This window comes from Daucus carota, chromosome 1, assembly GCF_001625215.2.
Source record: "Daucus carota subsp. sativus chromosome 1, DH1 v3.0, whole genome shotgun sequence".
Lineage (NCBI taxonomy): Eukaryota > Viridiplantae > Streptophyta > Magnoliopsida > Apiales > Apiaceae > Daucus > Daucus carota.
The window spans coordinates 44,492,608-44,509,218 of record NC_030381.2 but is presented as its reverse complement, the minus strand read 5'-3'; the positions used below and the strand labels follow the sequence as shown (position 1 = coordinate 44,509,218).

Sequence of the window (16,611 nt, the reverse complement as noted above, 5' to 3'; positions counted from 1 at the left end):
AGACTTTGTGCTTTGCTTAAATTGTTTCTGACTGTCAGAGTTTGAAACTCTTCCACCAGTTCCTGCTTGAAATCTCTTGTGCTTTGTAAAGTCATCCACATCATCATCATCATCATCCTTCTTCTTTCTCTTCAGAGTTTGATTAGTAGACTTGCATTTGACTTTAGCTACTCTCTCCCCCTTTTTGACATCATCCTCATCAGGAATCAGAATTGATGTGATCAGAGAAAGTGAAGTTTGGATGGCTTCAAGCTGTTTGGACATTTTTTCTTGATTTGATTCAATCATGGTCATCCTTTGGTCCAGAGATTCATTTGCAGTCACTAGCTTCTGTACATTTTCTTTCATAGGATTGATGGTCCTTTTCTTTTCCAGTTCATTTGTCTCCTTGACTTTTGCCACCTCTGTTCTTAGACCATCTATTGATTTAGATGTCTGGGCATGAGCAGGATGAAATGTCTTCAGATATAGAATTGTGCCTTTGAGGCTTGACAGAACATCAGAGTTTGAAATTTTACTCTCTGCCATAGCTAAAAATTCTTCAGCTTTAGGTGTCTCCACGGAATGCTGGTGGCTCAGCCAGAGTTTATCCCATACTTCACTTGGAGGATCCACCTGAAGATCCCTGGGAAGTGGCTCAGAGTCTGTGTTCAGAGTTTGTAGCCTGGCATTGTACTGGCTAGTTGACTCCCACTTCTGTTGTGTCAGAGGAACTCCATCATTTTCATCATTGTTAGTATCTGAACTGGCATCATTCTCAGTATCAGAGTTTGCTTTGTCATCTTCAGGAACAGGATCAGCAACTTTCTCCACATTATCCTGAGCAGATTTTTCTTGAGCTTCAGACTGTGACTTGATGGGCTCTTCACCAGTCTGAGCAAGAGATTGTAAAGCTTCCACAGCTACTTTGTCAGTTTCCTCAACTACATCAGATCTGTAGTTCTCTGGAGCTGTATCATGAACAATGGCATCCTCAGGAATTTTCATTGGAGATTGAGGAATTGGACCATGATCAGATAATGGAGTTTGAGAATCAGACAAATTTGCTCCAGCTTCAGTTGTAGCTTGTGCATCACACTCTATTTCTTCATCTACTGCAGATGCTGTAGGAGATGCTTTAGGAGATGTTGTAGGAGATACTGTAGGAGATATCAGAGGAACAGCTTGAATAGGAAGCACCATCAGAGCTTGAGAAGTTTCTGGTAGTGTGGTAGATGGTGTTTGGTCTTCCTCAACAGTGAAGTCTGTGATGTCAGTTTCTGGGATTTTTGCCTTTGCAGGTTTTTGAGCCCGTAACTTGAATCTGGCTGTCTTCTGAGGACTGGTGTGAACAGGTTCAGAGACTGTTGTTGGAGTAGGTTCAGAGTTTGCAACTTGTGCAGTTTCTAGATCATCATATTCATATGCTGCAACAAGTCTTCTTCTTTTCTTCTGCTTTGGAGGGGAAGCAGCTTCATTGTCATGAACTTGTGAATTTTCACCAGAGTTTGCTGTATTTTGTTCACAGTCAGAGTTTGACTGTTCATCAGAGTTTGTTGAATCAGAGAATATTTCTTCATTTTCAAAATGCAGTTCTTCATGATCATCCATATCTGTTAGACCCATTATTCTTTTGTCATCAAATGACACATGTATGGATTCCATGATCACCTTGGTTCTCAGATTATAGACTCTGAAGGCCTTTGTTGTGATAGGATAACCTACAAAAATGCCTTCATCAGCTTTTAAATCAAACTTGGTAAGCTGTTCTGGATGAGTCTTCAATACAAAGCATTTGCACCCAAATATATGAAAGTACTTCAGATTTGGCTTCTTTTTCTTCACCATCTCATATGGAGTTTTGCCATGCTTATTAATCAAGGTTGCATTTTGAGTGAAACAAGCTGTTTGAACAGCTTCTGCCCAGAAATAAGTAGGCAATTTAGCCTCATCAAGCATAGTTCTGGCAGCTTCTATAAGAGTTCTGTTTTTCCTTTCAACTACACCATTTTGCTGTGGTGTACCAGGTGCAGAGAACTGTTGTACTACACCTCTTTCTTTGCAGAACTCTTCCATTGTTGAATTTCTAAACTCAGTTCCATTATCACTTCTGATGATCTTCACTTTGTCTTCAGATCCATGATCCAGTTGTGTCACATGATCCATCAGATGCAAGGCTGTTTCATCTTTAGAGTGAAGAAAATATACCCAAGTGTATCTAGTATACTCATCAACAATGACAAGAGCATATTTCTTCCTTGCAATGGATGGTACATTGACTGGTCCAAATAGATCAACATGTAGAAGATGATATGGTTTGTTTATTGAGAATTCAGTCTTACTCTTGAAAGATGTCTTTCTCTGCTTGGCTTTTTGACATGAATCACACAATCCATCAGATGTCAGTAGTGATTCAGGGAGTCCTCTCACAAGCTTTTTCTTTATAAGCTCATTTATGGAATTGAAATTTAGATGTGAAAGCTTCTTGTGCCATTTCCAACTTTCTTCTGCAGAGATCCTTGTAGACAAGCAAATTGCTTTTCCTTCAGAGTTTGTAGGCAAGTGGATTTCATAAATATTCCCATGTCTGTGAGCAGTTACTGCCACTTTGCCTGTTGACTTGCTTACTATCTCACTGTGTTCTTCATAGAAATCAACATGATATCCTCTGTCACAGATCTGACTGACAGAGAGTAAATTGTGTTTCAGCCCTTGAACAAGAGCTACATTTGATATGATGACATTTCCAAGATTGATGTTGCCATATCCCAGAGTCCTTCCTATGTTGCCATCTCCATAAGAAACACTTGGGCCAGCCTTCTCCACAAACTCTGACAGCAGGGTCTTATTTCCAGTCATGTGTCCTGAACATCCACTGTCCAAGACTAGGATATTCTTCCTGTTGCCCTGCAATCATAAAGACCACTAGTTGTTAGTTTTAAGGACCCAGACTTGCTTGGATCCCTTGGCCTTGTTAAGTTTGTTAGCTTTTGCAGCGGTATTATTATCAGAGTTTGAGCTAACAGACTTTGCAACAGAGTTTGTACTGGAAACAGAGTTTGTACTTGCAGAGTTTTTATTAACCTTTAAAGAAGGTTTCAATTGATAATAATCATAATACAAACTATGATATTCTTTGCAAGTATAAATAGAATGCCATAAACTACCACAATGAAAACAAGGATCTTGTGGTTTATATCTAATACTACTTTTTCTAACTCCAGACTTTGTAGGTAAAGAGTTAATGTCCTTGTTCTTCCTGCAAAAATTAGCAAGATGATTAGTATTACCACAGTTATGGCATGTCTTCCTAGGTGCATTTGGAACAGGCATGTAGTTATTACTCTTGTCTATGCCAATTTTGCCATTTCTATTTTTCCTAGGCTCCTTGTTTCTGTCATCAGACTTTACCTCTTTAAGCTTATGTTTAAGCTGTTTCTGAGTCATCAGTCCTATGTTAACCTGTTTGGGCTTATCAGATTTTAAATTTTTGTTAATCTCTGATTTTGGTCTACTCTGTTTAGACTTAGAGGATTCAACAACAAATTTGACAGGTTTAACCTTAGGTTTTTGAGTTTTAATAAACTCTGTTTTTGATGACTCAGCTTCAGAGTTATCAGTGTAACCTAGTCCCTTCTTCCAGTTTCCACTACCTAAGATATCCTGAGTGGTTTTGCCTGAATTAGTCCATGTTTTAATGATCTCCCTTTCCTTAGCAAGTTCTGATTGAAGAGATGCATACCTCTTTGATAATTCATCTTTGACAATGACAGCATCATCTCTTTCTTTTTGAACTTCCAACATCTGAACTAATTCTTTTTCTAGAAAATCATTCCTTTTCTTTACACTCAGAGTTTCAGATTTTAATCTTTCATTCTCTAAAGTCTGATCTCTAAAACTGATATGTAAAGTTTTAAGAAACAATCTTAACTCAGTTATATCTTCAGTATCAAAGGCAAGAGTAGAATGAGGTACCTTAGCAGCAGATTCAGAGTTGTTGTCAGTGTTTGCCATCAGAGCATAATTGACTTCTTCTTCTGAATCAGATGTATCTGTCCAGTTTCCCTTCTTGGTGATAAAAGCTTTTTCTTTTTCCTTCTTGGGTTTCTTGCATTCTGATGCAAAGTGTCCCTTTTCACCACAGTTGAAACAGGTATACTTGTCAGCTTTTCCAGCTTTCCCTTCTTTGCCCTCATTCTTCTTAAAGTTCTTCTTGTCATAAACTCTGTCAGAGTTTCTGTCTTTCCTTGAGAAACTTTTGCCTTTGTTGAACTTTTTGTAGGCCAACTTCTTGAAGCTCTTCACCATTAATGCTGCTAATTGCATCATCTCATCATCACTTTCTTCAGAGTCTGAGGGAACATCAGAGTTTGAGTCATCAGAGTTTGATGACTCAATGTCAGACTTTGTGACATGAGCTTTTCCCTTGCTCTTAGCAGCTTCCTCTTGAACTTTCAGAGCAACAGACTTTGATTTTCCTCCATGTCGTTTGCTCCTTTGCTCCATCTCAAGTTCATGAGTCTTCAGTCTTCCATAAACATCATCAAGAGACATTTCTCCAAGATCAAGATTGTCTCTTATTGTAGTGACTTTCAAATCCCATTTTTCAGGAAGAGCTAGAAGGAATTTGAGGTTTGAGTCTTCAAGATCATATTCCTTGTTCACCAGAGATAAGTCATTCAACAGTTTGACAAATCTGTCATACAGATCTGTCAGGGACTCACCAGATTTTGAGTCAAAATGCTCATACTCCTGTGTAAGGATTGTTTTTCTGTTTTTCTTAATGGCCTGAGTTCCTTGACATCTGGTTTCCAGAGCATCCCAGATTTGTTTAGCAGTTTTGCACCCAATCACCCTATTAGACATTGCATTATCAAGGGCACTATGCAACAGATGCTTCACCTTTGCATCTTTACTGATAGATGAGATATCCTCTGGAGTATAGTCTTTCTTTTCTTTTGGAACCATCTTTTGAGGTTCATCTGCAATCCCAACAGAGAGCTTGGTGGGCATATGTGGTCCATCAAAGATCCTGTCAAGGTATTCTGGATCAACAGAGTCTAAGAATATGATCATTCTTTCTTTCCAGACTGGATATTCAGATGCCTTAAGGATTGGAACTCTAAAGGATGAAGCTTGTGATTTTTCAGACATGATTGTGTTTAAGATCTCACTGTAGTAATCTTAACAGAGCTCGCTCTGATACCACTTGTTAGGTCCTATAAACTCACTATATAATATGATATAGTGATCACAATCTGTAACACAGTAAGACAATATGAGTAATTGGAATCAATAAACTCTTATATTCACAAAGCTTTTATGGTTACAAAAACTCTCTCAGTGATTTATATTGTATCACTAAGAGCTGCTAGGGTTCTTAACAATGTACTCGATAACTCAACTCCTATAGAGTAACCCTAATCTGTGTTTATATAGACACAGTTACAAAATCAATCTCTGATTTGATATCCTATAAATCAGCTAATAAATCTATCAATCAAAGATTGCTCCAGTTTTCTGTTCAGTTTCCATAGTCAGCAAATCACTCCTCAGCTTCTATCCTTCCTTGAAGTATATCCGCTTCTGAGCTCTTTCCACGTGTAAACTCTGTCGAGTCTTGACTATGTAAACTCTGATCAGACTTTATTAAACTCTGTCAGACTTTACTAAACTCTGATCAGCTTCTAGTTTAAACTCTGATGATTCCTGTTCTAAAACAAACCTTAAGAACATTAGTAATCATCAATTATATCTAACAAAAATACCTAAAAATCTTGGAAAAAAAACTAATGCTAGATAATGTAATGCTAGGTCATAACGTTATTTATCTAACATTTAAAGCCTATAACCATGTAATATTACTTTCAGAACATTACATGATGTAATATTTTATTTTTTATAACTTAAAGTTATATAAAGCGTCTTAGAATGATATTTAGGACCATATTTTCAAAACATATCTAAAATAAATTTTAACTCCGATTCATAATATCTAGGATCTTTTCTCCTAAAATCTCCATGTTTACTTCCGATTCAATTTCAGCGAATATGTGATTATTAGTGTCATTGGTCTGACGAAAAATACTTGAATACTCAAATTAAGTTTTAAAAAGATTTGGAAGACCATGACTCAGCTCTAAAATTAGGTTACGTTCAGCTTGTAAAAGAGGAAATGAGTGGATTGTGAAATAATATTTGTATTCTAAATTGAAGGTAATGCGAGAAAGTACCTATAAATTTTTTTCGTTCAGTCATTCCACTTCAAAATACAAAATATTTGAACCAAAAATCTTATTAAATTATTAAATTTAATAAACTATTAAATTTTCCAATCTAATACCGATACTTTTAAAAAAGTCAATTTTGAATTAAATTATTCCTTGGGCCATCGGCGAAGATCAAACGGTAAGCGGAAGATGGAAGAGGGGCAAAGTTGTAAAAACAAATACCGCCTTAAAATCTCCGTTGAAGTTGACAAAACTTAAGAAAAAAGGACCCCTTTTTCTCTCTGTAGCCCGCCGGCCGTATTACAAAGCTCCCTTGGCATATCTCTCTCTCTCCCTCTCTCTCTCTCTCTCTCTCTCTCTCTCTCTCATATTCACACACTCTGTCATTTTTCACACTCTCTCGCCGCAATTACGATCACCGATGGACTCCATCTCCTCGGCGATCGCCTCCAACCTCCTTTTCCCGGCCACTAAACCTCTCTATGATCACTCCACTACTTCTCTATCATTCTCTCCGGTAATTCACACTCTAAAGTCTAAAAAACTAAGCCGAACTAGCGTATTGACTCGCGTGAGTGCGGAGATCAAAAGCGCATCTCCGATCGACTTCAGTGATCCTGATTGGAAAATTAAGTATGAAAAGGACTTTGAACAACGCTTTCACCTACCGCATCTAACTGATGTCTACGCCGACGCCATGTCGTATCCGTCGACTTTTTGTCTCCGAATGAGGTAGTTAATTGACCTGCATTTTGCTTTAATCTGTGTAATTGAATTGTTTTAGTCTATGCAAATGTATGTGTAGATCAATTTATAATTTAGGAGACAATTTGTTTGAAATGTGAGATGTTTGTGGTAGGACTCCGGTTAATGAAGACTTTGCGGATGGATATCCGTCGGATGAGAAGTGGCATGGATACATTAACAATAATGACAGAGTACTTCTTAAGGTGTAATTTGATCTCCTTGTTTTATTTGATCTTGTAATCTGTATAATGAATGTGAGTGAGTAGTAATGTGTTAAGAAATGCACTACAAAGCGAATGATGTTGATATGTTGATGCTTTACGATTTTTTAGTAAGCTGTAAATTATTGTTTGTTTCGAGAATTTGCTTTTGTTTCTCTTTAAGTTGCGATGTTACATGCAGTGACAGATTACCTGTTTTGAAACTTATGAAATTACAATGGGTATTACACACGTAAAAAAAGCCTGCTCCTCTCTGACAAAATTGAATGTCATTCTTCTTTATTTTGTCTGTATATATAGTTTTCACCCGCAAAAAGATAGTTTTTGTACTGTATTAGATTAAAATTACTTATCAATTGGAATATATTCCAGGTTATTCGATATTCTTCTCCAACATCTGCTGGTGCTGAGTGCATCGATCCTAATTGCACATGGGTGGAGCAATGGTATATAACAGAAAACTTGATCTTCTCTAAGTGTATATGTAACTTTAACTTATTTAGGGAAAATGAATATGTTGCAGTATTATATATATATGTAAATATGTAAATGGGTTTTTTTAATAACAATATGACCAAGAACCTTAACCAACATGGAAGGAACAGGGGATATCGAGACCTTAGGCTGATATATCAGATCTAAAGCTTCAAGGAAGACACTAGAGTTATGTTTTCATGGCTACATTTATTTAAAGTGTGTTAACTTCATGTTTTTGGGTTGATTGAGCAACAAGAGATATGAAACATCATGCTAGATTGCCGCGTACATCTGCAAAAGCCACAATAGTAATGCCTCAGACACAATAATGATGCCTCGAAAATCCGAAGAAAAATCCAAAGTTGCAAAAGTTTCCTAATTGAACCCTTTGAAACTGATATATAGGGTGATAAAGTGGTAATTCTTATGGACCCTTCTTCATTATCCAGGTCTATTTGTTACTAGATTCCATCAGTACAGAATAATAAAAGGAAAAGCTTGTACCCAGCACCTTATGCAAAATGAACAAGACACAATGACAAAACTATATTGGGAAAGGGACTTCTATATTTCTTTAGATGGTATTCACATTTTTATTAACACAATAAATCTGGTTTTCTAGGGTGCATCGTGCTGGTCCTAGAGAGAAGATATACTATAAACCTGAAAACGTTAAAGCAGCAATTGTCACTTGCGGAGGACTTTGCCCTGGTCTTAATGATGTCATCCGACAGGTGCACTTGACATGGAAAAATTGGTTTTGTAAATTATTTTATTAATGTGGTTGACACTATAAACATTTGTTAGAAAGTTTTAGTGTCAGCCAACAAATAGAGTGTATCAGAATTATATTGTCTTTTCTCTTCTAAAATGGCTGCAGATTGTGATCACCCTCGAAATTTATGGTGTGAAAAATATCGTGGGGATTCCTTTTGGTTATCGTGGTTTTGGCAAAGAATTAGCTGAAATGCCGGTGAGTTTTTTCTTTCTACTGTATAAGCATCTCTTGGTACCAGAAGCTCTTACCTTTTTGATTATTAGAATGATTACATGTCCTTAGGCTGTGACAATATTCTCAAGGCCCCCTCCCTTCACGCCCAAAGTCAAAAGGGAAAAATAACAAATGAAGATATGAACTTTTGATGTCCTAAAATTTATATGACCACCTACCCACCTTGTTATTAGATTGTTCCCTAAACTATCAAGGTATATACCTTTTTAATCTAATTACCTGGTCACGTGACTGACTTCTCCATAAAATTTAGGGGAATATGGCTGTATGCTCAACTTTTGCTAAAATAAATAGCTGTTACCACAGGATATATAACACCTTGGTTCAGACTATAATTGTTATGTTGCCTCTAGTGATCATTTCTCCATAAATTCTTTTCTGTCCTTTTACTTGTAGATGAAAATTTTGTCATGTTAGTAAGGTCATTCTTATAACTGTACTGCATAGTCGCAGGAGGTTAAACTTTTAAACTTCTTTTAGCGATTCATTATAAGCCTTTCTGCTTTCCCAACATCTCTATAGCACATTTCAATTTCTTACAAAGATATGGACGATTACAATATGAAATATCTTGTTGATGTGTCTACTATGTAAATTGCCATTGTGCTGTCAGACTAGTTGGATGGATGTTTATGGGCTTTACACTGACAATTTTCTTCCTTGTTGAACCATATATTATGTGTTTTAATTCATACATTTTATTAGGCTTATTTTCTGTTATCAGTTGTCCAGAAAAGTAGTTCAAAATGTTCATCTTTCGGGTGGAAGCTTGCTAGGTGTTTCTCGTGGAGGGCCCAATGTTAGCGAAATTGTGGACAGTATGGAGGTGCTCAAAATACTTTTCTGGTGATAGATTTTTGGTAGTGAAGGAAGCTACTAAATTTGGTCTTTAACATGTGACTGCTTGCAGGAAAGAGGAATCAATATGCTATTTGTGCTTGGTGGAAATGGCACGCATGCTGGTGCCAATGCAATACATGATGAGGTTGTGCCTATGGTTATATAATATGTATATAGTAGTCACTTATTTCTATCTATATACACATTACCGATAGACTATATTATATCTTAAGGTAGATATTCCTTTGTGTCTCTCATCAGAAGTCCTTATGTTGAGGCAAGCAAAAGATTGTTCTGGTCATTTTATGTGTATTTTATTATATGTAACTGGTGAAAGTATATCATGTGGTTATACATCTTATTTAGGTTCTACATGAAGACCAACTTTTTTTGTGTTAAATTACGAAGTACCCCAGACCATAAGATTTTAGGATTTTAGGTATTGATAGAAGTGCTTGGCTTTGTACATGTAGAGTGAAGCACTGAAATATTTTGTTCTTATCAATAATCAATTCAAAATTTGTTGGGCTACCCAGGGTTCAAAATCAAAACCGCTATTCATAAAATCTGTGAAGCCATGTTAGATGACCAACTCCTCTTAAACATGTCTGAACTTGAGGTGTTGTTAAAACCATAGAAGGGCCTAATTTCTGATATTTTGGTTTATAGAAATCCATCCTCTGAGAAAAAAAAGAAGCAATTATGGGTAGATAATGTTGGATTTAAATGTAATTATGATCATTGAAGGGATTCTGTCACAGAATTTCTTCCGTTGCAGAATCTGAGTTTAAAAGAATGCTCAATCTGAGTACTCTAAATAATTCTTACTTATTACCAAATACCTGCCTTCTGTTTTGGTTTCAGTGCCGCAAAAGACAGCTGAAGGTGGCTGTAGTTGGTGTGCCAAAAACTATAGACAATGATATCCTTCTCATGGATAAGACTTTTGGTTTTGATACTGCCGTTGAAGAAGCTCAACGAGCTATAAATTCTGCATACATCGAGGTACGGCGACACTGCTTACACTCCTTAACCTATACGCAATCTATAATCCCTTGTCCCCTAGTTAAAAATTAGCATTTTCATTTTATTCTTCTTCGCTAATAAAGCATTTTCACTTCTGCTACTATATTTAAACTGAAATTAATTTTTCTAATTTTTGACAGGCACATAGCGCTTATCGTGGTATAGGAATAGTCAAATTAATGGGTCGTAGTAGTGGATTTATAGCTATGCAAGCATCCCTTGCAAGTGGGCAAATTGATGTATGCTTGATTCCAGAGGTATTTACTACTGAGTCTTGACTGATTATAGTACAATTTGATCAATAAACTTGCTAGCACTGATTAGATTTAATTTTGCAACCCCTTCGTTAGGTACCTTTCCATTTACATGGACCCCATGGTGTATTGCGGCATCTAAAGTATCTACTTGAGACAAAGGGATCGGCTGTTGTATGTGTAGCGGAGGGAGCTGGACAGGTGACTTACATGATGTTCACATTAGTTTCCTGTTCTTGAATAATGTTTTTTTTGTATTAAGTGAACCTTTTGATCTTGTATTGTTATTTTGTTCTTATATCTTGTCCTATATATCCAGTATATTATTTATTCAAAGTTAATATATTTACTAGAAAGATTAAATCACGAAGCAACAGCATACAAATGGAACACTACTTTGAATGTGTTCAAGATATCAACTGTCAACTGTGATAGAGTTATTCTAATGTTTGAGCACAACCTGAATCCGTCTTTCTATTCTCTATATATATACTGTTGTGGCTAGTGCAGTGTACCATTTGTAATTTCTTTTCATTTTTTATTTTCTTTTTATGGACAGAATTTTCTCGAAAAAACAAATGCAAAGGATGCATCAGGAAACATTGTGTTCGGAGATATTGGTGTCCACATACAGCAAGAGGTGAGTCCTAGCACTTGAGTAGAACTTAAATTCCAGTAACTCACGTCTATGAATTGATGATGACCTTGTTTTTGCTACTATAGTAAGTATATACTGAGAGCATGAAGTTGATTGTATATTAATTACTATTAAGAATCAAAATTACGTTGAAAACAAGAAAAATTTGGAAGGGAAATGTATATCGTACAGAGCTATTTACGTGCATATGTCTCTCTTTTTATCTTTTGTTCTTTCCTTCAAATACTTATTTCTTCGGACCATTTATATAATTATATTAGTAGCTGAGGTGCAGAGTTCACTGATCTGGAATCCTATTTCTCTTGTGAATTGTGCAAGAACGTCTTTAAGCTGTAAATATCATTTAAAAGCTTTTGGTCTGGGTTAATAAATCAAAAGGTCCTTTTACATTCTAATCCTTGAACAAGAAGCTTCCAAATGTATGATATAATTTCTTTAATATATACCCTAAGAAAAATTCAACAGATGTTAATATTCTTTGCTGTTGTGGGCTTGTGGCATTCCATTAACTGTTTTTGGGTAAAAAGATAAAAACTCTTAGCTGTATGATGTGGATCCGTGACTCTTAGTTAGTTTTGTCCTGATAGTGCATCTTGCCATGAAATAATGATACCTGCAACCACCATCGCTGCTAAACATGATCCGAACCATCACCGTCAGTGGGTTCTTTTTCAAAATTCATCCACACCTGCGTAAAATCCATTATTTCAAGCCTTAGATTTTAAAGACCTCTTTGGATTCTGAATGTAATCACAGACTCATGTACTACATATAAATTTTACATAACGTACATGGCTGTTGGTAGAACCGAAGTTGAATTTGAGGTGAGAGCTGCCGACTGAATCGAAGTGAGAGTGAACCTGGTCTAAAATTGGTGACATGGTGATGCCGAAACTCAGAAGTGAGTGATTGAGTTTTTTTGTCAGTCTTATGGACACTGGCAAGGGAGAAAGGGAAATGAAGAGAGAAGCTGACTGTTTTGAGAGTGGGTGTTATTAGCTCCATTTGTGTGTGCATAATACATAATATATAACACCGCATATGTTTAATTTGGTATTAGAAGAAAATGTCACACACTAGCTATCAATATTAATGTATGTAGGTTGTTTTGATGGAAGGATCCAAACTCGGATAATATTTATTATAGGAGACTTTTTCTGAAAGTTTTTATTTATTTATCAGCTCTATACTGAAAGCCCATTGTTACCTTTTGACTTATTTTACTATTGTAATTGTATTTTGGGACCCAAGGCTTGTGTGTGTGTGTGTGTGTGTGTGACTGTGTGTGTACACATATGTATAAATTATACATATATGTACATGGTAGTTAAAAGAACCAATTTTGCTTTCAAGGTGAGAGCCAGCGATTGAGTTGAAGTGAGAGTAAATGTGGTCTAGAATTGGTGAGATGGTGTTGCCTTTGGTCAGTCTGAAGATTTGAGGATGTTGGCAGGGGAGGAGGGCAAATGGAGGTGGAAGAAGCGGTGGAGAGGGGAGCTGGTGTTATTGTCTGGGTGTGCGCATATTACCTAATACACTGTGTGTTTATTCAGTATTAAAAGGAAATGCCTCGCGCCAGCTATCAGTATCAGTGTATGTTAGCTTTCTTTAGTGGAAGGATCCTACTCAGAATGATAAATTCTATAAGAGACTTTTTTGGAAGTTTTTGTATGCCCCTTTAACTTACGTTTTCTTTTGACTAATTTAACAAAGTTGCTATATTGTCTGCATTTTTAACCAAAATTTTCAAATAATAAGCATCTATAAGTCTTACTCCAAAATTGTTTTTCGTTATACGGTTATGGTGGACCTAATTGGTGTACTTCTGCATGCATGAATTCTTTTAGACAAAGAAGTATTTCAAGGATATTGGAGATCCAGCTGATGTAAAATACATTGATCCTACATACATGATCCGTGCTTGCCGTGCAAATGCTTCAGATGGAATCTTGTGCACTGTATTGGGGCAAAATGCTGTATGTCTCTCATGCTTTCGACCATCTACAATTATAGTAGTAAACCTATCTCAGTTGGGCAACTTTTAAGCAACCAGCGGATAAGAAATCTGAATGGGAGTAGATTTATTTTAAGTTCAGCAAGTCACTTGAAATCTCAAATTTAAAAAAGGTCACGTAAACCTTTTTATTAGTTTCAATTTTGAGAAACCAAATTATTCTAAAATTACCCTAGCTTTATACTTTTTCTTGGACTTATGTTAACCTCCTTAGTTTCGAATTTTGAGAAACCAAATTATTCCAAAATTACCCCTGCTTTCCTACTTTTTCTTGGACTTGAAGTATACAACCGATTTCCTGATTTTTACAAACTTCATATCATCAAGTCTGTCATAATGTGCCTGCTTAATATCATATTCTAGTTTTATATATTCTTAGGTGAAAAATATATAGCCGTGTATAATTTCATTGTGCACAAACCTTCTGGCCTTGGCAGGTTCATGGTGCGTTTGCTGGTTATAGCGGCATCACAGTGGGTATATGCAATACTCACTATGTTTATCTCCCCATTCCTGAAGTGATTTCTTACCCCAAGGTGTTGGACCCCAACAGTCGTATGTGGCATCGTTGCTTGACATCAACAGGCCAACCGGACTTTGTATAATTATGGAGCATTGTGAAGTTATAAATATGAGATTCATTAATCTAGCATATGGTAAAACAAAAATCCTCAGGTTTTCTGAGGTATCATTAGAGAAATAACACAAAGATGTCATCAACCCAAAATTTTGTATAGCATATTAGCGTCGTACTTGAGGTTCACTCGATGAGTGATTATAAATATTATCTCATGGAGTAGCTAGCTCCCATTAAACTTGTAATAAACTATCTGCTGGAGTAATTGTCTCCTGGTAAGATATGTAAAATGTTAGTGAATGATTTGCTTAATGAAACTACACTCTTTATGAATTCCAATTTCATTTACTGTAAAGTCTGTGATTGATTGCTTCTGCTTGCTAGGTGGAAATTAACCTTTCCACATTGGTGCAAGAGCATGTGGAACACCTGCGCTACAATGGACAGACGGCTACGTGATTACATTTAAGGTATTGTTCATTTAAGGTGGTCAAATTCATTTTCGCTGTAAAGTGTTTCATGTTTTCAAATGGAGGTAATGTTGTTGTGAAGCATTTCATGTTTTCACTTGCATGGTGCAAGTTTTGATTTTCAGGTGTCTATAATTGGCTTCGTGTTGGTGTTTATTTAAGTGTTATTACATCTTACGGAATAGTATAATTTTCAATCAAAAGACAATTTCTTTGGTGGAAATTTTGTGCAAAGTGTGTATCTTAGTCCACGGTCTAGAGACAATGCTAAATGGGTACTTTAGTTTTTTCGATTTACTGCCTGGCACTGTGATTTAGAATCGTAAAATGTGTAGCTTACCTTGGACAATTTTATTGTTAATTGTAATTAAGTGCTTTTAATTAGAAGATATTTAGTATAACATTATCCAGGGTTATGGAATGTTCCAATCTTCTTTATACCCATTTTCTATTCATATTAATTATTTAATTGTCGGAAGCAATTATTTTCTACACATTTAGTAAGAGAATGCCCAATCTTAGAATCAGAGTAATAATTCATTGGCCAGTGTCGAACGGTTTCTAATAGATATATTACATTGTAGGATATTACATGGTAGGGTCGAAATCTTGTAAAAGGGCTTCACCAAGAATAAAATCAGATTTAAAATATAAGTAAAATCAAGAACGGGAAAGTTTGGAATATCTCGCCTCCCTATGGAAGACATGTAATATATGCATGGAAACTGAGTAGCGACATGGGAAGATGCTAATGCCCAATAATGTATGGAACACAGAAGTGAAATCAAAAATGAGAACCAGAATCCACGCGCAATTGGCATCATTCGGACATATGCATGTGGCCACCACACAGTCTCCACCTAACCTGGGTCCTCCGTTTTTTATCTTCTACTCAAATACAGATTCATCTCAATAAGTATTCAATACGAGTATTATTTATTGCAATCGACTAAACGTCATGTATGTTCAGTTCACCGAATATTTAATAGACTTCGAAACTTCTAATCAGGGAACAGCGTCGACAGCCGTCACTTGCCTTTGGTTGATGGTTAATTTCATGTCTGATATTTGGGTTTAAAACGGAAAAAATTAAACAAATGAATGTCATATGTGTTATGTATCAAAGAATCCATGTCGGCAAGAACAATGTCTGAATAAAATTTTATTGTGTTCTATTTAGGAGAAACCATGGAGGGAAAGCCAAGTGTTAAGCGTGAGGATTCAATAAAATTATGAATATATATTCAGATAATACAAACGCGTGTGTATGTGCTATTAAAGCATAGTGAAGAGACAAGAATTTGTTCCAATTTTGTGTGGTTTACGAGTGGATGGTGGAACAGACTCAAGTAATCTTTATTCCTGCAGGCTGCAACAAGGTATATGTGAATGTGGTCAGATATTGCCCTAGCTTTAACTTGCTGTATTAGTGGACCATGCACCACATTCACAAAGGCACAAACTCATACAGATTACAGCCTGATACAGGGCTAATTTTTAAATTTGTCTCCGGAAAAGCTGGTAAGTAAACAACTTTTTTTCCAACGTCCCGAATTTGCAAGCAGATTAGTTGGCAAATACGACTTTTATGCGAATTTCTGTGAAATAAAAAAAAACTTTAACGTTTACTTAAAAGTAGATTACTTAGCAAAAGAGGCAAGGAAAATTTTGAATCTTCAAAAAGGCAAAAAAATTTAGTGCTCCCTCCGTACCTTTAGGTTGTTTACGTTCACTGTTTCTGTTTGTACGCATTTCATTTTGAGGTTTATATAAAGTATAGTTTAATAATTTCTTTCTAAAATTTTCTTTTTTTGAATAAAAGTTTAAACATCAAACTTTTATTCAGCGAATAAAAATTATAAAAATATATATTATGAAACTATACTTTAAATGCGAATGAAAAAACGTACCAAAAAATAACGTAAAAAAATGAAAAAGACAGGGGAGCATTAGTTTGTTGGTTTGTTGGCCTGCTTATAGAGTGCAGGTCATTTTCAGTATCAATTACTTTGAATAATTTGACACACCGTTACTCCTTCCTCCCCTGCCAATACGTAAAGTCACAAACTGCCAAATATGTGTAGTAAATTAAAACGTCAAATAAAA

General features: G+C 35.9%; 1 protein-coding gene across 1 annotated transcript; it reads left to right on the top strand.

Annotated features, from left to right (window-relative positions):
• Positions 1-6,455: 6,455 nt before the first annotated feature.
• Positions 6,456-14,368, top strand: LOC108223088 (ATP-dependent 6-phosphofructokinase 5, chloroplastic). Its single transcript, XM_017397279.2, has 13 exons — positions 6,456-6,941; positions 7,069-7,159; positions 7,550-7,623; positions 8,277-8,388; positions 8,535-8,627; positions 9,391-9,492; positions 9,577-9,651; positions 10,371-10,511; positions 10,673-10,789; positions 10,883-10,987; positions 11,346-11,426; positions 13,292-13,420; positions 13,896-14,368. Exons 1-13 carry the CDS (start codon positions 6,631-6,633, stop codon positions 14,061-14,063), a joined length of 1,599 nt encoding a protein of 532 aa, XP_017252768.1. The 5' UTR covers positions 6,456-6,630; the 3' UTR covers positions 14,064-14,368.
• The last annotated feature ends 2,243 nt before the right edge of the window (positions 14,369-16,611 follow it).